Source organism: Schistocerca serialis, chromosome 1, assembly GCF_023864345.2.
Source record: "Schistocerca serialis cubense isolate TAMUIC-IGC-003099 chromosome 1, iqSchSeri2.2, whole genome shotgun sequence".
Taxonomy (NCBI): Eukaryota; Metazoa; Arthropoda; class Insecta; order Orthoptera; family Acrididae; genus Schistocerca; species Schistocerca serialis.
In genome coordinates, this window is record NC_064638.1 from 731348547 (window position 1) to 731369899 (window position 21353).

At 35.7% G+C, this 21353-nt stretch overlaps 1 protein-coding gene across 1 annotated transcript in view; it reads left to right on the forward strand.

The window, feature by feature from the left end:
- Positions 1-21353, forward strand: part of LOC126481632 (4-trimethylaminobutyraldehyde dehydrogenase-like) — a 160670-nt gene that overhangs the window by 69137 nt on the left and 70180 nt on the right. The window contains exon 4 of the mRNA XM_050105533.1: positions 325-456. Coding sequence (XP_049961490.1) covers positions 325-456 — 132 coding nt within the window. The remainder of the gene's footprint in view (positions 1-324; positions 457-21353) is intronic.

Sequence of the window (21353 nt, forward strand, 5' to 3'; positions counted from 1 at the left end):
TGTTTTTTCCTTCCTGTTCTTATTGTTATAGTACATCAATGTTGTTTCTACATTCATTACATAAAAATGCCAATGATTTAATCCTGTATTCACATTAGCATAGTTGTTTGGATAACTGTTCACATAAATTTGTTCAGTATCCTCATACTGTTAACATATTGCTGAGTCCAAACCCATGTAATGTTTGTTTTGTGGACTTCTTCATAAAAAATGTTTTGTCGTGGTATCCAGAAATACATTCTGATATAACCTAGGGAACATAATTTCTCCAGATAAGCTCACAGATATGTGCATATTATTTTTCTATGTTTCAATATATTATAGGTAGCCCCGGCTTTGGCTTGTGGAAATACAATGGTATACAAACCTTCACAGCTAACACCTCTGACTGCTATTCTGTTAGCAGAAATTTTAACTGAAGTTGGAGTCCCCAAAGGTGTTCTGAATATTGTGCAGGTAGATATGGACTTCATTATACCAATAGGTTACGCAAAAAACTGCATTCTTTGGCTAAGCTTCATATAGATTGTATTTTTATTATTGATAGTTTATTTATTTCACCACAGATCCTTTAGCAGGTCACTCTATCAGTGGTTGCCATTCAGCCACCTCCAATGTTATTCTAAGTGGAACATTATGATGTCAGAAATATAAAAAATGTTATGCAAATTTTAAAAACCATCACTGGGGAATAAGTTTGCTATATCTCTGAAGATTGCATTGAAAGTTGCTCATAAACCATGTCTTGTAAAACTCAGACAGTGAATTCAGTGTGTCATTATTTCTGCCAGAGTTATTTTCTGGGAACTCGATATCATTCACATCAATATTTTTGGTTCCTTCATGTTTAATAATGTTCCAAATTGTTGTAGCTTTATTCTATGAGTACTTTATTTTGTGTTCATAACTACACAATGCAGAAAATAAGAGAATGGTTGAAGTTATGATGACTCATATTATTATTGTTTCTTTCTTCATTCTTTTCTTTTTATACATATAAGCCAATGGTAAAGTAACAAGTTGTTTTGTGGCAAAGACAATGTTTTGATACAAAAAAGAGAAGAGATGCGCTCTTCTATTGATTAATTCCAGTATCAGCCACCTCCAATGTCGTTCTAAGTGGAACATTATGATGTCAGAAATATAAAAATTTTTATGAAAATTTTAAAAATCATCACTGGGGAATAAGTTTGCTATATCTCTGAAGATATAAGTGGCAGCGGACAGATGTATGACACGCTCTGTTGTACCAGTATTGTTTAAAAATGTGAATTCCAACCGTATATTAAAAAGTGTTATAAAACTATTAGGAAGGCCAAGTTTATTCGTATATTTACATCAGTCACACCCATCTGTTCATCATTTCTCCCGCGCCAAGAATCCTGCATCAGGAGGTTCGAAGCAGACGAAAGGAATTTATGCGAGCAGCGGAGGGGTGATCTTGTATTGGCATTGGCATAGCCTGCACTACACCCAGTGGAACTAATATGAAGCAGTATGTAACTCAAAATCTGAATATTGATTTTCAATGTATTGACATTGAAGGTCTGTTGATATTAGTACCAGTTAGAGTTCACCCAGGATATGTGTACAGATCTATAAATTAACTTCCAATTTCTTTCAATTGTTCTTTCCAATCAATGTTGTTGTTGTTGTTTTTCTTTTTTTTCAAGCAGCAATTATTAATCAGTTTCCATTATTTGCCCACCCACCTATAAGCCAATATTCAATGGCGATCATTTAATGGACAGCGCCGAGTGGAGTATGAAAAGACCTTTCACACGTTGTGATAAAAAAGTTTTTGAGATAAATGGTTCATGTTACTGTCACAAGAAACTAAGAAACTTTTGCTGTATTTGTTACATGTCCATGAGACTGAGAATAAGAAAAACATTGAAGGAGCAAATTAAAATTAAATTCTGCCTACAAATGAGACGCACAGTGAATCCTGGTTTCAGCGGTAAAGGTAGGAAGCTGCTATGTTGTATGCTTATATGGCCGCACTTGGCGCCATGTCTCTGGCAGTAGATAATCTCTCTTCCTTCCAATTAACACTTCACCAGATTTGTGGGTTATTTTGGACCTGCCGGCAACAATAAAATCGTCTAACAATGGAAACACGCGGAGTTTCAGTTTCACATGCCAGTGTAATGTAAGTACCTTGTGAGGTGCAGCAGGTACTGGTAGCTTGCTACTTGACATTTACTGGAAGTGGAGGTAAGTGCCATCCCTGGGTCCAATTTGACCTGCAATTCCAGATACGGGATTTTTTTAGTCAATGTATACTGACTTATTTTGTGGTATTTCAGACATTTTATTGCCACAATGCAGTGGGGTCTCACTTAAAAAGAAGTCTGTGAAATATTATTAGATGAAAATTATTCAAACACGGAATCTTTTAGTGATTTTCAACCTTGTGATGATTCAGTAGAGAGAGATAGCCAGCTGCCAAGTTGTGCATTTTTTGAGGTAAAAACCAATTCAAGTGGTCTACTCATCCACCATCTAGGTCCAAAGTCAGAAGCCGCAACACCACCACTCACCTGCCTGGTCTCATCAGTACAGCTCGTGAAAAACGGAACAGGTCACCAATTGAATCGTAAGAGTTGCTGATATCAGAAAAAATGATTGCACGGATTGCACTCTCACTAATCAAAAAATAACAGAATATTCAGGAAAGTATAAAACTAACACTACTTACACAAACCATGCGAGTATTATGGAAATGAAAACATTCTTTGAGTTGTTGCTATTATCATGTGTATTTAAATCTGGCCATGAAGATATAGAAAATTTATGGGCAACTGATGGAACAGGCTGAGATATATTCAGAATAACGATATCAGTAAAGCAATTTATGTTCCTTTTATCTGCTTTGAGATTTGATGATGTGAATTCTAGGGAAGAAAGAAGAACTAATGATCATGCTGCTCTCATCTCAGAAATATTTGGAAATTTCACTCAGAACTGTCAAAAAAACTATAGCTGCTCAGAATATTTGACAGTTGATGAAATGAAATGCTTTGCCCTTTTAGAGGGAAATGTTTTTTCAGGATTTATATGAAATCAAAGCCTGCTAAATATGGCATCAAGATTATGTACCTTTGCTATGCTAAAGCACACTATTTATATAATGCTTTTATTTACACAGGCAAAGCAATCACTAATAAAATAAGCCAACTTTCAGTTCCAACATAGAATGTACTGCAGGTTGCAGAACCTTTAATTGGAACAAACAGAACTATAACGGCCGATAACTGGTTCTTTTCTGTGGAGCTGGTTGACAAACTGATTGAAAATAGTTTGACTTGCATTGGAACGATGCACAAAAATAAAAGGGAAATACCACCAGAATTTTTAGCCAATAAACAATGGGTAGTAGGCTCTACATTATTTGCTTTCATGAAAGATAAAACATTGGCATCCTACATTCCAAAAAAGAATGGAACTGTAGTGGTGATCTCATCGATGCACATTGACAACTCAGTCAATGAAAACAGTGGAAAACCTGAGATAATTGAATTTTGCAATAGAACAAAAGGTGGTGTTGATACATTAGATCATAAATGCACCATTTATTCAGTCTCTAGAAGAACTCAACGATGGCCATGTGTAATTTTCTCAGCAATATTAAATGTTGCTGTGCAAATTGATTTGTATAAGAAAGTGGACTAAATTTGATAAGGCCATTTATAACAGAAAGAAAGATGGAGTATTCTTCATTTTCAGTAGATTTGAAGAGTAGGATAGATAATTTTCCAGCGGCAGCTGATGAACCACAAAATGACCCATGACTAGAAAATTCACCTTGTAATCAAAGTGGGTGATGAAAAAGAGGAAGATGTTATTTATGTGGTCCTAAAACTGACAGCAAAGAATCACAAAAATGCAACAGATGTTTTAAATTCATCTGTAAACAACATGCAGAAAAAAAGTGTTGTGTACCAAGTGCTATTCTTAGTTCAGGTACTGATATAGATAACCTTTGGACACTTCTGTGTTTCGTTTTCATTATTTTTGTTACTGATTGATGGCATAAAGAGTTCCTATTTATGTTAAGGGAAAGTTATGAGAAACTCCATAGTATATCTAGGTTTTTAATCTAAGCCTTTTTTGTAATCATGTAGCATTCCAAAGTAATGTACAAAAAGTTCTTGCAAAATATAGACATAGGACTTAAAGGTAAAAAAATAACACAATGTAAAATTTTTGCTCAATAAAATTTGATTTATATTTGAAATACAACTTATTTTAATACAATCATTATGCATTTACATATGAATTATATCTTTTCTGGGGATTATGTTGAATTTTTGTTCAAGGGTCCATTTGGACTCACGATTCCAGTTAAATTTGTCAAAATGATTATGTTGAATTTTTGTTCAAGGGTCCATTTGGACTCACGATTCCAGTTAAATTTGTCAAAATATCTATTCTAGTTAAGTATTAATATTCTTTACGAAAAGTATTTCTACAGCAAAGACAAAAGTTTGTACAAAGTCAACATTAAAGTGAAAGATAAGTCATTTAAATTTTATAAGACTGTCGGATAATAGTAAGTTTCATTAGCGAATGCACAGATAAATCTACTGTAGTTGAAAAGTACCAATACAAGCAACATTTCATTTATGAAAAAAAATTTCATAATTTATTTAAACACTATTTACAATGAAGTCAAAGGGAATGGCCATTGTTGAAAATCCATTACAAAATGCAGTATGCCAAGATGTTGGAAATCTGACCTTGGCAACAGTTGAAGGTAATACGCCAACTCGTGAAGTGGCCAATGGCTAGCAAAACAACAAGATTATCATCTCACTATCAGAAACTGATGACACTGGTAATATAACTAATCATGAGGTCACATTTATGTCCTCAATGCGACAATTTTGTAGTTCTCACTGGGAAACACTTTTTCAAATAGTGAAACTGAAGCGCATGACAGCAAAACTTCCTTTGAATATTTGCTCATGAGATCGTGAACGCAAGAACAGGAAACAGTTTGTAAAAGCAATGTAAATACTAGTGAGACACAGAATTTGACACAACTCATGCAGCTAATAACGCAACAGTTTACACAACGGATCACAAAACATCAGGAAAATATAGGACAATAGCTTACAGAGGAAAATCAGGCATTTAACAGTTTTCCCCTTATTGTAGTCCTACTTTTGGCTGTGAGTAAGCCAGATGGCAAGGTGCACTTGGTCCTCGACACACATAACATTAATAAGATTATTGTACCAGTCTGAACGAGTCCAGACAATTAAGAGGAACAGCTTATAAAATTCCATGATTCTAAATTTCTTACTATAATTGACCTCCGGTCTTTGTATTGGCAAATAAAACTACACAAAGAAAGTCAGAAGTATACTGCCTTTGTATGTGGGGGCAGGAGCTTCAAATTTCGAGTATTATCCTTTGGGATGGAATGTAAGTGCAAGTGTATTTATCTCTGCACTGGAGAGAGTGCTAGGGCCCAAACTTCTGAGCAACGTAACAGCATGCGTGGATGACCTTTTAGTCACTACACCCCCTTGGGTAGAATATTTAAGATTAATTGAACAAGTATTGAGACGCTTTTCTGAATAGGGGCTAACAGCAAATCTCAAGAAATCTAATTTCGAACAAGGAAAGGTAAAATTTTTAGGACACACAATCTCTTCAGAAGGCAAACTGCCAGATCCTAAAAAACTTGATGCCATTAGGGACTGCCCTGTTCCTCAAAACAAGAGATAATTAAAGGCATACTTCAGCCCAGTGTCACCTTTCAGGAAATTCATCCCTAACCAACTTATGAATAGTGATGCTTTACTGAATCTTCTCTGGAAAAACAGACCTTGGTTATGGGACAAGCAATGTCGGACTGATTTTGAGAACATCAAGCAAACCTTATTAAATACTAATATTTTATCTCAGCCAGACATGAAGAAGGATTTTCGTTTATGCACTGATGTGTCTTCTCAAGGTCTGGGTGCATGCTTTTTTTAAATGGTAGAAGAAGAGGGAAATCTCATCTCTAAAATAATTAGCTTCACTAGCCGCACCTTATCCAAAGCTGAACATTCGTGAAGTTGGAGTGTTTGGCTTTAATGTGGTCCTTTAAAAAGTTTGAATATTTCCTTTGAGGTAAACACACAAAAGTGTACTGTGACCACCAGTCCCTATCGCTTTTGTTAACTTGTAAATTACTACATCGATGTATAGCTAGGTATGTATTGTCAAGAATTTGATTTTGAAATAGTGTACATAAAAGGAAACCAAAACATAATAGCCAATGCTCTATCTTGATTACCACAAGGCTTAGAGGAATTCAATGAACCTTTAGATCAGGAAAGTGAAATAAGAGCTATGTCCACATCTATAAACACAATTTTCCCAACCTTAAATGAAGAGTACTACAGGTGGTAAGAAAGTGTATTGTTTGCCAGAACGCAAAACAGTCCACCATCTCCAAAGAGATAGAACTAAATTCCATTGTGGCTAAAAAAAACCTCTAGAAAAGGTAGCGTTAGATGTGGCTGTACACTATCCCAGAGGTAAGGGGGAGTAAAATATATAGTAGGTCTGTATGATATTTTCACCAAGTACATAAAACTGTATGCTGTACAGAACAATATAGCTAGTTTAATTATAAGACGAATCAAAGAGGATTATTTTGCATGGGTAGGGAAACCAGAAGTCATGTTGACAGATAATGCCTCATATTTTGTTGGATGTAAGTGGAAAGAGCTTGTAGATTCCAACCAAATCAAACACATTTTAGTATCCAAATTTCATCCCGAAGCATCCCCCATAGAAAGGGTGTGTAAGGAATTCAACAGATTTGTGAGGACCTATATACCTCGTAAACATACCAAGTGGATTAAATATGTCACTCCCTTCTTACGAGTTGTTAACAACCTTCCCCATACATCAACTGGATTTACACCAAATGAGCAAATTTTCAATTGCAAATAAGTAGACAAGTGGAAAAAACCTTTGCCCAAGATACTGATACCGGAATTATCACTGGATGATAAAATACGACAAGCAATAATCAACCTTGAAACCTGGGCTAAATACAGGAAAGGGATTTATGACATGAAGCTGAAATGTACAACACAGTTTTATATAAGACAAAAGGTGATACTTAGAACACATCCCAAAACCACAAAAATCGAAAAATTGTACCATAAGTGGCAACTACTATACACCAGACCTTACATGATTATTAAAATCCCCTACCTGGGGGCATACAGATTGGCACACATGAACCTGCGTAAAGACAAGGGCCTTTACCCACACAAAGACCTGAAAACGTTTATATACTGAAGAAGTGCTATATATCCTCTAAGTTGTATATATGTATAATAATATTAGATTTAGGATGCTGGAAAATCACATTCCAGAATTTATGTAACAACATTGTTAAGGAAAATTTTTGTTTGTGGTTTTTCTTATATGTCAAATGTGTAAACGATAAGATGAGTAGATGTAACAAGAAAGAATTTTAAATCAAACAATGGAAAATCCTGGAAGGAATGTAACAATATTAGAGAACGAAAGTTGCTACTCACCATATAGCAGAGATGCTGTGTCGCAGATAGGCATTGTGAGAATCTTTTTGTTGTGCCTATCTGCGACTCAGCATCTCCACTTTGAAGAAAGAATTTTACTTTTATGTGTTTAGATACGACAATACTCTAAATACAATGCTTTGCCTTCCACATGGCCCAGTCATTAACAAATAAACGAAGTTGGGAAACACACGGTGGCATGCAATGCAATACACAACTCGCCGCGATATAAGTGGTATCAGAGCGACACAACACATGCGCATTGGGGAGCAAGCTAGTCAACAAATTGCAAGTGCATGTATGCCAAACAGACACAGCTGGGCATGTTGGAGCTCCCAAAACAAATAAATCCTAACAGCTACAGTCCGCACTAGCATTTGTGAAGCCTACTGCATAAACAGGGACCTAGAAAATTAAGGGAGAGTCTATACTACAACTAAGACTATCTACACAATACACGCATACAAAGATAGGCTAAGGGATTGTATACACGGAAAGGAGCCCTAAACTATGAGATATTTTCTTAAGTTATGCTACTATATACATTATGTCTACATGTATACAATATTTACAAGTTTAAGTATTCAAAGTACACACACTGATTATATTTGATGCACGAGAAAGTCTTGCTGCAGGTAAACAAGTGAGTACAGTATAAGTGGCAAAGTGAATAAGAGGTTGCACCACACCTACAATACAATTTATCTTTCAGATTTATAAGGTAAGCAGAGATGCACACATGACATTAAATAGTTCTGTGATAGCACGACTGCACACTGAAGTGAATGAATACATGGTTGAATATATGAAAAAGGTATTAGTAGCCATTGAGCCTCTATACACTTATTTATGAAGATTTAGTTTTAAGTTGTATTACGTTTTTCTTCCAGGTAATGATGCATTGACACATCCTAAGTTGAAGAAAGATAAATGCTTGTAGAGTGTTAGGTACCATATAAAAATAAGAAAGGACCACACCGCAAGATAAATATAGTTATAAGTTTACGATATGTATTAATGTGAGTGTATGAAAGTACGTGAAGAAGAAAACAGTTGCAATAGGTCACATATCATGATCCTGAACTAAGGTTGAGCACTACCAAATAATCAAGGGGTCAAAACCTGATTACTGTGAGCACCGACTACCCATCAAACACCTGATTTACACTGAAATTTTTATGCACATTTGTTACTTATGTAAATACTATTTTATGCTCATTGTATGTAACATTTCGTATTAATAATACAGTTCTGTACACCTCATCATATGAAATGGTGATCCTTTATAGAATGAACATAACAAATAGATATTGAACTCCACTTTTAAACACTGAATAAGCATTTGATACAATTGGTATCATCAGATTTGAGTTATGTTTATAAACAACAAACTATTTTGTTCTTGGGATCACAGTTAAGTCTAGTGATGAAATGCAACTTAGCACATAAATGCCTTTCCCTGGGATTTCCTCTACCCTGTAGTGTATAGATCGTTTCTGGAGAATGCTAGAGAGGCAAGGCCATGCATAGTTATCTGAACAGTGCGTAGTATCTATTGTAGCGACTATTGTTCAATCCTTTAATTCTTTGGAATCGATAAATACTCTCCGACAAGAAGTCACTGCAAATTGAAATGAAATGTATGCCAATTACTGACATAAAGGAAAAAAGAATCTATTACTCTATGAATGTTATATGAAGAATGTACAGCCAAGTGAGAGTAAAATGTGTACTCATATAATTGCAATCGAACAATGTAATGAAATTGTAAATTAACAAAATGTACTAAAACAAAATGACAAGCAGACTATAATGTATATAATCGGCGATAATGGCTTGTCAGCAAATGCATAGGATAAGTTTATTTTGTAATTGTATTGGTCTTTTTTTATATTATGTGTTTAGTATGTGGAAAGGACACTTCAGAAACTGTATGTAATGCAACTGTATGAAAAACACTCAAAAACAAAGTGCAAAAACATACGAGACCTGGGTGCAAAATGTTAAGTGTGCATGTGATGCACATGGGTGTCTGCGTGATAAACTAATGATGGCAATACTTTGTGTAACATGTATTTTCTGTGCTCGACAATGTGGTAAAAGCGGCAAGAAACGTACCTTGTTGATGGATGTCGGATGTACGGCTGGTGTCCCTACTGAATAAGTGAGAGCAACGAAATGAAATAAATTCCTTGGACTGCTGGTATGGAAACCAGTTGTCACCACATCTAAGATTTCACAAAGGATCATGCTGCTGAACACGAGCTTCACGAATTCGTGCAGTGAAAGCTAGTATAAATGCATGGCATGCACACTCGGGCCTTGTATTGAACATGTGAGCATGAACTGGGATGATAATGGATGATGAGCTGTGCGTGCATGCTCCATGACTAAACACTGTACAGGTGCTGACGATAACAATGGGACTATGCAGCTACAGCAAGCACTTTGTTAGGAGGGAAAACGTATGTGTTAAAAGAAGCTGACATGCCCATATAAATGGATAACCATATGGGATAACTCCAATGGCTGAAATAAAGGCTGTGCCCGTACCGGCCAGGGTTATCAACCCTCAAAAAGAGAAATAAGCTCAGACACTGTGCACCTCCATATGATGTCGGTGCACATTGAGGGGTAATTGTGATGAATCATATTATTATTATTATTTCTTCTTTGTTCTTTTCTTTTTATACATGTAAGCTGTATATATATAAGCCAGTAGTAAAGTAATAAATTGTTTTGTGCCAAAGATAATGTTTTGATACAAAAAAGAGAAGAGATCTGCTCTTCAATTGATTATTTCCAGCATCTTCACCTGTTTGTCACTATCAGTGTTTAGCAGGTGGACATATGACTAGCTCCATTGTATAATGGGTCACCCTCCTCTAACATTACATAACCGATATCATGTGTACTCTCAAATATGGTATAGGTGAACATTCTCAGCTGTTTAACTAAATGAACTTCATGTGGTTTTGTATATGATATTTTATGTTTTGGGTAAAAATGTGTGGAAAGAAATTAATTTGTTACGATCGATATGTACTAATGGTTAAAATTACTCTTCTTTTAGAAATATTTGAAATTACAAAATTTGTGGCATACTTAAAATTCATATTATTAATTGCACAATCTAACACTAATTATTAAATTTGTTTCCGGATTTATTTAAGAACTAGTGAAATAATTTGGTAAAGATTCTTGTCCTGTCGAGAAAGTTTGTAAACTCTTTTGCTTTGTAAATTCTTTGTAATATAGTTAGTACTGCAGAAAGTTGAGAGTAGTGGGCATGCCTCTGATGGAAACGCATGTATTTTGCCAAACTTGTCAACAACAATGTAATTTTTTGTGTGATAGAAGTGAAAATTGTAAAGAAGAATGGGATAAAAAAAAAAGATATCCGTAGCAACAGCCATACCATCATCAGTTATTTCGTCTTCAGGAACCCAGAATGTTAGATCAAAACTTCACCTGCAAGAATGTACACCTAGACAAGACTTGGAGACAACAACAACAACGAGATAATGAAGATAAGTAAAAAGCTTTTCTTTTGTATATCTTACGCCTCTCGAAGCTCTCCGAATTTGTGCAAAGACAGAGAATTTTAGTAGTGATGTATGGGAGGGTAAGATTACAAGTGTGGACGTCAGCCATGATCAGTTGACTGATAATGAAGTGTTCTCTGTTGCAGAAGAAGAAAGAACAGTAATTTATGTCAATAACAGTTACAAAACTCCAGTCAGTCGAAGAAAGAAGACCCGAGACTGCCCAACAAAGTCGAATCAGCGGTGATGAGATAACATCAACAGTGATGGACCGGATCAATTGAAAGAGGTCTTTACAACTACAATGAAAGACATCAAAAATGATAAGTACAAACCATTTGTGAAATTAATTTTTCTTGGTGGACTCATATGATTGCTAGCAAAATGAATAGAGGCAAGGGTAGTGGTGAAGCTGTGGGATGTAGCCTAGACATGTTTGAACCAAGTGAAAGTGTAGTCAGCAAAGAAACAGTGAAAACCAATATTTTGTAGTTGATTTTAGTAACATTAGAAGAAATGAAGATGGACAACAACAGCAAATTTAGTGCAGTTAATGATCAGTTAACCGAAAAATTACTTCTCTACAAGGACAATTAAATGAACTGAAAACAATGGCAAAATGGACAGGATACAATACAAACTAGACCAACTTAGTAATCAGGTTTTGGAACTAAAAAATGGGTTGTCAGAGGGACTAAAAAGTGTGAATGAAAAAGTCGATGTATTAGAAAATTTATTGTTTTGAAAAATGAATTTGTGGCCCAACCTTAGCAACAAGCAAAGAATGTTGATGATGTCAGGGTTGAACAGAAAGAATGGAACAGAACTTTAGTAGTTTAGATCAAAAAATATCAAATGTAGTAGAAAGCAGTATGCTAACTAGTGTAAATATTTTAAATTCAGTAGTTCCAGAAAATTTTATTCACAAAAATCTCTACTCAAATAATGGTATTGCTTGGTCAAACACTCCAATCAAAAGTTTTCCATCAGACAATTTACATCCATTGGAGTTCGTACACCACTATAGAGATACTTTTGTGTCACGCATGAGTGACAGCAAAAAGATTAAATTTATTAAAAGCTGCCTTGAAGATGAAGCAGTCGGTGGGAAACATGCCAAAGTTTCGAAAAAAGGTTTTTAAATAAATTTTGGTCAGAAGCTGAATAACGGAGGATTAAAAATGAATTTCTGAATTGTCCAAATTATAGGAATAGGGACGGTACGATACACTGAAAGAATTTTGTAAGAATCAACTTAAGAAATTAGCACACCTTACAGGCCGTTTGACAAAACAACATTAACCAATGCACTAAAAAGGAGATTACCAGGATTTGCAGTGGGATTTAGTACATGGATCTGACGATTGTCTAGAACAATTTTTACGATATGTAGACAGCCTGGATAGGGCAGTAGAAAGAAACGTGTACCATAATAACTGAAATGATAGAGATCACAATGCTAACAACTATGGAAATAGAGATAATGGTTACTTCACTGGCGGTCAAAATGGTAAAGAGACAGAAATTTTGAACCTCAGCAGAACAGGAATAATGGGGATAACCACGGGCAATATAATAGGAGAAACAATCATAGAGGCAACTATTCGGAAAATGGTGGTCCATAGTTTTGGCTGGAGGAAACATAACATATAAAGGACCTCCAATTTACACTTACAATTAGACAGTAATAACAGTATTAATAATGTGACACAGGTATTTGAAGTTGAACAGAAGGAACATCAGATTTCTCATTTATGTTTTGATCAAAAGTTTTGGAATACTATGTTTAATTATAATGATGTAGGTACTAATCACAAACTAGAATGTGAGAGTAATGAGAATTTTTATGTAGTATGCACTAATGATTTCTTTTCTTGGTCAGAAAGCAATGTTATTGATGTATGTGAAACAGGTAATAAATGTATTGGATCTGAATTATGTGGCATTTTTGATGTAGATGTGAATGAGAGCTGTGAAATGAGTGACGTTGGTAAGTCATATTGCAAATGAATGTAGGTGAGGAGTGTAACTGATGGTGATGAGACTTGTGTTGTTAATGATGTTATTGATAAAGTAATTTTGGAAGAATATGATGATGATGATATGATGATGATGATGATGATGATGATGATGATGATAAGTGTCAGGTATTTGTGAAGTTTAATAAAAGGAAGTTTCAGAGTTATTTGAGAATACATGTAAAGTAAGGTATGTATGTGATGATGTAAGTGAGAGTCACAGAATACCAATCTAGTCAAAGCAGTTTTTCATTCATGTCATGTAGTGTAATGATGAGATATCTGTAATCTTAGAGAATAAAGGTGAAAACTTTTTGAAATTTGTTTGGAATCAAATTGATGATAACGTAAATAAATGTGCATTTTGGAATAAGTTAGCTGTAGTTAGTCAAAATTTATATCCGTATTGGTGGAGTGAAGTGAAAGAAGATTTAAATAGGGAATGTAATTTTGACAGTAATATATTCTGTGTTCCTTCTGTAATAAGTAAAGTTGGTTGTGCTATGGAACACAATCAGTATGTTCAATCTTTGGCTACAACATGTGTAACCAAAGTAATGCTATGATACCAGTAAAGTTGATAAAACTCTCCAGAAACAGTGTAGGTGTAGCATTTGAAGAAATTGAAAGTGATCTCTTATATGAAGTGTCTAATAGCAGAGATGATGATTCAGATTTTGTATGTCCTTACATTAAGATTAAGATTGATACAGGTAGCCAGTTTGTGACATATCTGAACAATTTAGAGACGAGATCCAGGACCGGTATAGTTAGAATCTTGTGGAAATGTTTATTGCAATTGTAAAGACAACAGGAGCTACTGGCAAGCAAAACAAGTATTTAGAATGCCAAGTACTGTTAACATTTTGTGTAGAGGACAATACATATGAACTTGGATGCATAATGATCCCTAGTCTAGAAAAAAATATTCACTATGTCTGCAGATTTTTAAGACTGTGTAATTGTGTTTTGTTTGCAATGAATGTAGTATGTAAGATTATGTAGTTTCTAGAGTCCTATCTTATCTGCTGACTGAGTTTAAATCTATCCTTATATGCATATGCATAAGACTAGATAACTGTGTTTTGTTTGTGTGGAATTTAGTATGTAAGATGATGTGAACTTTGAAGTTCTGTCTTGTCTGTTGACTGAGTTAAAACCTATGGTACAATATATGATTAGGTTCTGTATTAGGTTTGTGTTTTAGAATTTGATACATATACCATGAGACAAAATGAGTAGATTTTTTTACAATTTTGAAATGGGACAATATTCATAACTTGTACTGTAAAGATTAGTAATAGTATCTGAGTGTTACCGTATTAGTCCGTTTTTAATTGCATTTAACTGTGATTATTAATGTTTCATATGTGAACACTTTTTAATCTCAAGTAACATAAATCTCATATAACTGATTTTAGAATGGCTAAGAAGAACATATCACGTGTGATGTGAAGGAGGTATTGATCAGCATATTTAGTACACAAAACAGTGTTTCAGGATTTGATAAAAATGCTAGACAGGAAGTTACCTATCCATTGGAGCATGTGACGAGAGCTCCAAGGAGGAAGCTGAAAGATGTTGGCAGGTATACTGCTGTATGGCTGTACCCTGCTGGACCAGGCAACTTGCAAGAGATTGTGGGTGCTGGGTAATGTACTCGAGCATCTGTGAACTAGAGTTGTGTTGTGACTAATTTTTGTGAATTGTGAAACTCCTAAAGACAGTGTTATTCAGAGTATCTTTGTGTATGTAGATTAGTCGTATGGACAATTATCAAATAGTGTGGATGACAATTACTAGTATGGACAGTATAACAGGATGTACCCATGTCTGCTTTCATTCTCTGATTTTGGTTCTGAAGCTACTGGATTGTGTCATCATTGAAGGCTGACTTATGACTGTTTACCTGAATTTTTCCTGAGTATTGCAATATTGTATCAGATTGAAATTTGAATTGTGGACGGACTCGTGCTTAGCTCTGTTTTGGGTATCCCTGGTCATCGTGACTGTGTGTGTGTGTGTGTGTGTGTGTGTGTGTGTGTGTGTGTGTGTGTGTCAAAATGTCAAAGCTAGATGTTTTTTTCAATTATTCTTTGCATATGACTGAACTTGCTGAAATGATAATGAGCTTTATTCATCTTGTTGTGTTGAAACTTTTTGCTGGTTTGTACCCAGTGTGGTTTGGTTTCATGAGTCGACCCCCACATCATAAACTTAGGCCCTAATATTTTTCAATTAGTTTGTTCTTTCATGAGTCAACATATCTTTAAATACTATGGTTTATATGACTGATTGATTCCTACTCATGATGGAGTATTCTTTGATTCCTACTCATGATGGAGTATTCTTTTGCTGGTCTGTACCCGTCGTTGTGAGTTTTTCAAGTCGGCTCACTCACCGTACACTTAGGCTCAGATATTTTTTCTCTTCTCTTTTGAAGATTTGATTGTATAATTTATAATTCTAGTAATTTGCATTGTCTCTGTAATTATTTCTATATTTAGTGGTGTAATATTGTAGTTTTGACCTTGTATTATTTGTTCTGTGACAGTATTTCCACAGATCTAAAAATCTGAATGCCATATCCTGATATAAGGGTAGATTATGATTTGTGTAGTACATATTTTTCTCATGTTCTTTGTAATATGTTATGCATCAGATACTTCTATACATCTATCTGCTATCCTGGGCATCATTTTGTAGACCGTTTGGCAAATCTTATAGTCTGCCACATAATATTATAAACATTCTGTTTCCAAATTTTGTGAGGGGATATTAGAATGGGGCACCCTCCTTTAACATCAACTTATTTTTTTTGTATAATGAACTAACAGATACCATGTATACTCTCGAATCTGGTATAGGTGAACATTCTCATTTGCTTAACTAAATGAACTTCATGTGATTTTGTATATGATGTGTTATGTATTGGGCTAAAATGTATAAAAAGAAATTAATTTGTTACAATCGATATCTACTAATGGTTAAAATTACTCTTCTTTTAGAAATATTTGAAATTATGAAATTCATGGCGTACTTAAAATTCATATTGTTAATTGTACAATCTAATGCTAATTTTTGACAGCCCGGCTAGCTGTGTGGTCTAATGCACTGCTTCCCGAGTGGGAAGGCGTGCCGGTCCCTGGCACAAATCCGCCTGTCGAGGTCCAGTGTGCTGGCCAGCCTGTGAATGGTTTTTAAGGCAGTTTTTCACCTGCCTCAGTGAATGCGGGTTGGTTCCTCTCATTCCGCCTCAGTTACGCTATGTCAGCAATTGCTGTACAAACACTGTGTCTATGCATGCATACACCATAATTACTCTACCATGCGAACATTACGGTTATACTCATCTGAAATGAGATGTTACCAGGCAGGGGGAGGGGGAGGGGGGGGGGGGGTCCACGAGGAACCGAACCGCACAATAACCCTGGGTTCAGTGTGTAGTGGCGGTGGGGTGGGTGGACTGCTGTGGCCTGTTGTGGGATTGTGAACCACTGAGAGCTATGGCAGGACGGAGCCTCTCCGTCATTTCTAGGTCTCCAGTTTAACACACACACACACACACACACACACACACACACACACACACACACACACAATGCTAATTATTAAATTTGTTTGTCGATATATTTAAAAAATAATGGTATAATTTGGTAAAGATTCTTCTCCTGTCAAGGAAGTTTGTAAACTATTTTGCTGTGTAAACTCTTTGTAATATCACGTTACCCTCCATTCAGAGGCTGTTGCACGCAGCGACCATTATTTTTATTTGTAAATAATAGATTTCAGCTATCAGTTGTCCTTTGGAATTTTTATTGGCAGATCTAGATTTCAGCTACAAACTAGCCATTCTCAATGCTATATATGCTTTGTAATATAGTTAGTACTGCAGAAAGTTGTGGGTAGTAGGCATGCCTCTGATGGAAACACATGTATTTTTCTAAACTTGTCAACAACAATGTAATTGTTGGTGTATAGAAGTGAAAACTGTAAAGTCGGTGTGATTTAGAATAATAGAATTAAATAAAAAGATATTCATAGCAAAAGGAAAATCTTCATCAGTTATTTCATCTTCAGGAACCCAAAATGTTAAATCAAAATTTCAGCTGCAAGAATGTACACGTAGACAAGACTTCGAGCCAACAACAACAAAAACGGGATGATGAAGATAAGTAAAAAGCTTTTCTTTTGTATATCTTACACCTCTCAAAGCTTTCAAAATTTGTGCAAAGACAGAGAATTTTAATAGTGAAGTGTGGGAGGGTGTACCGGTATTGTTTTAAAATGTGTATTCTGACCGTATATTAAAAAGTGTTGTAAAAGTTATTATGAAGGTCAAGCTTATTCACATATTTACATCAGTAACACCCATCTGTTCATCATTTCGCCTGCACCGAGAATCCTGCATCAGGAGGTTCAAAGCAGACAAAAGGACTCTACGTGAGCAGTGGAAAGGCAATCCTGTATTGGCACTGTCATAGCCTGCACTATGCACAGTGGAGCTAATGTGAAGCAGTACATAACTCAAAATCTGAATAGTGATTTTCAATGTATTGACATTGAAGGTCTGTTGATATTAGCGCCAGTTAGAGTTCACCCAGGATATGTGTACAGATTTATAAATTACCTTCCAATTTCTTTCAATTATTCTTTCCAATCTTTTTGATTTATTTATTTATTCGAGCAGCAATTATTAATCAGTTTCCAATCTTTGCTCGCCCACCTATAAGCCGCTATTCAAAGTGCAGTAGAGTCCTGTTAATCCGAACTAATTAGGACAAGACCTTGTTCGGATTACCGATTTGTTAAAATTAGCCGGAATTATGGTGACGAGTTTCTAGAATGAAGTATACCAAGCAGATAAGTAGGTACACTATGGTATCAAATGGGAACAAGTGTGGGAATAATGGCTCACTCCCTGCCCTTGTTGTTGTGCATTGTTGAGACCTTTGTAGTGATTGAGGTCAGAGCAGTGCCACCTTGCTCGCAAAGCGCTTGGTTATGTTAGTTATCGATCACTGGCACATGTAACAGTTGTATTGTATTCATTCAGGTGTAGTGGTGTACATATTTTCATCACAAGTAAACGGAAACTTACAACCTTAACTCTCAAAGAAAAAGCGAATGATTTGAAGGCAGATAGACAATGGTGAGAATGTATCTAAACTGAAAATGGAGCTGGGTGTTGGTAAAGCAACCATTTGTGATTGGAAGAGGAATTGGGTGAAATTTGAACAGTCCTGTGCAATGTCTTCAGGAAAAACACTTGAAATTCGGCAGAATTTGAAACAGTCCCAGTATGATAAAGTGGATGAAGCTCTCTTCCTTTGGTTTATGCAGGAAAGAGAAAGGAGAACTCCTTTGAGTGGAGCACTGGTTCAAGAGAAGGCTGTTTACCTGAACAAGTTAATGAATGGTGATGAGTCTTTTAGTGCAAGTATGGGTTGACTGGACAGATTCAAAAAAGTCATGGAATCAGTCAGTTAAGAATTGCTGGAGAGAAGCTTTCTTCTGACTGTGATGCAGCAAAGGAATACTTGAGTGAGTTTGAAAAAATGGTAAGAGGGGGAAAGTATTCTCCCCAATAAATTTATAACACTGACGAGACTGGTCTTACCAAAAAGAAGCCTGGCATCAAAAGCAGAAGACCATGCTCCTGGTTTTAAAATGTGCAAAGATCGTGTGACTTTATTAGCGTGTAGCAATGCTGCTGGTAATCACAAGCTGCCTTTAATGCTGATCGGCAAATCTGCTAGGCCCAGAGCTTTTAGAAACTGCAACATGAAGTCCCTGCCCATATATTATCGCAACCAGAGAAAAGCATGGATGGATGGTAAGCTGTTCAAAGAATGGTTTCATGGCCAGTCTGTTCCCTCTGTTTGACAGTTTTCTAAGGAAAATCATTTGTCCCCCCATGCAATCCTTTTGATTGATAATGTGCCATCTCACCCCAGCACTGAGGAATTATGTGATGGAGAAATTGTGGCGAAGTTTTTGCTGCCGAATGTTACACCACTTCTACAGCTGATGAACCAGGGCATACTGCAAACATTAAAACTGATTTACAGAAACCAATTTTTAAGAATGCTGATCCAAGATGATAGCATTCCTTTAGTGGACAAAATAATCAAGACCAATGTGAAGGATGTTGTTTATTGGGCCGCTGAGGCGTGGCAGAATATTTCAGAAAATACTCTGGAAAATCGTGGAGAAAACTGTGGACATCTCTTGAATTTCAGGACAACCTAGTTCAAAATAAATTTGTCAAATAAGAAACTGTTTCTCTCTCTCTCTCTCTCTTTTTTTTTTTTTAACCAGAAAAAATTATGGAAATTTAAACTTACCACAAAACACTGTAGTACAGCAGCTTGCAGTAACAAAAAGAGACTTTGTGTTTTCTGAATGTGCTGTAAAGAGTTGACTTTTAGGGGAAAGAATAATGAGAATGGAATTCATTTTGGTGCAAAGCCACCCAAAACTCAAGGTTAGTGGAGATGACTTCGACAGATGGGAAGGGAAAGTAAATGAAACCACCAGTATACTATTTAAGTCCTGAGAAATTACTGTAATGATTTACAGCAAAAGTGAAGGCACTGACAGTTCTGAGAATTGTTGAGTTTGATAATATACTCAGGGAAGGTGTGACACAGGCAAAGAGAAGCAAGAGGTGGAAGAAATAACTGGAATAGAAGGAGATAAGATATGAAGAAGAAAGAGGAAGAAACAAAGAGATAATTAAAAATTCATAAATTATGACCAGGAGCAGTGTCAGAACAAAGTATGTAGATAAAGATACTTATCATCTGCAGAGTTCTAAAGTATTGGTATGGATTGATTGCCTTAGCAGAGGAGCAGTTTATTTAGCTACTGAGTTGCAGGGCATTTTCTGAAATATGGTACTGTGCATTCTGTTTATCTATGCCCATTCTTTCTTTCAGATGGTTTTGTGATTGTTATGTCATTGTAGAAAACTTAATGTATCTGTCTCTTTAGTAGTTGGATGTATCGTAGAGCTCACACAAGGTAATTTGGCACCTGCACAGAAATGCATTCTCAATGCTGGCGAATCTACCCATCTGTTCCAAAGGCTGCCTCAGTTTGCTGTCACCTGACTTTGCTCATTATGAACAAAACATTATCTGCCCACTCTGGCACAGTTGGTGGCTGACTCATGACACTCCAGGAATGCAGACATGTGCACATCGCCTGCTCTGAGTCTTTCTCAAATTATTTTAAGGAAACTATTTGGTAAAAAAGGTTGATTCTCTTGTATGTCATAGTGCCATTCATGAATTTCATGATGAACTGCCTCTCATTTTGTTAACGGTCATAATTATTGTGATATTTTGACATTAAGTAAGCCACTTTACAGATTTTGAAAAGTTTGCGATGAAAAATAGAGGCTGCTTTGAGTTTGTGTTTGGTGCATGTGAAATCAAATATTGCTGCATACAAAATGTAGGCATGTTAATGTTTTTTTTTCTTTGAACTGGAGATGAGATTTATATTTACCTCCAATCTCAAGAAATTGGATCATATATAGGGCACTCACTTCCGCTTGTGTGCACAAATAAAATAAGTGAAATATTCATAACAGCCTACAGATTCATGAACAGTTTGAGATACTGAGAATAAGTTCTTGGCACATGATAGCATCCAAGTGGAGCAGATTTTTTTCAACAATGTAATTATTTTAAGAGCCACCAACAGCTGCTGAAAATGTAATTAGTATGGGCTCGCAACAACATAAGTGAAGAAATTACACGTTTATTTTTATAACATGCATGAGCTTTACAGATACTATTGACATTAATTGTCCTCAGTTGTTTGTTTGACAGTAGACTGTTTCAGGATTCTGTCAATTACAACTGCATTAGTGATGTGAAACTGTGTAAACCAAACTGTGTTTTGGCGAAATAATCTAATTTTAATATGGAAGGAAGGGAAAGAAGAAAGGGTTACAAGTCGGTGAAAATAAATTGCTCCTTCTTTTGCAATTTTAGCATAATCGTGTGACCTATTGTGTTTATTATTAAAAACAGTTGATTTGAATTATTGGTTGTACTTGCATAACCTGCTGATATGACTGTTTGTAGACTCACTAGCTGTATCTTATGAGTTCTGCTTGTGAGTGACATTTAGCTGTTGAACTGCACCTCCCTTGCCATGCAGTGGCCATCCCCATCACTATTGTTGTTCCCTCCTCTACTACACTGTCTGCTCAGATA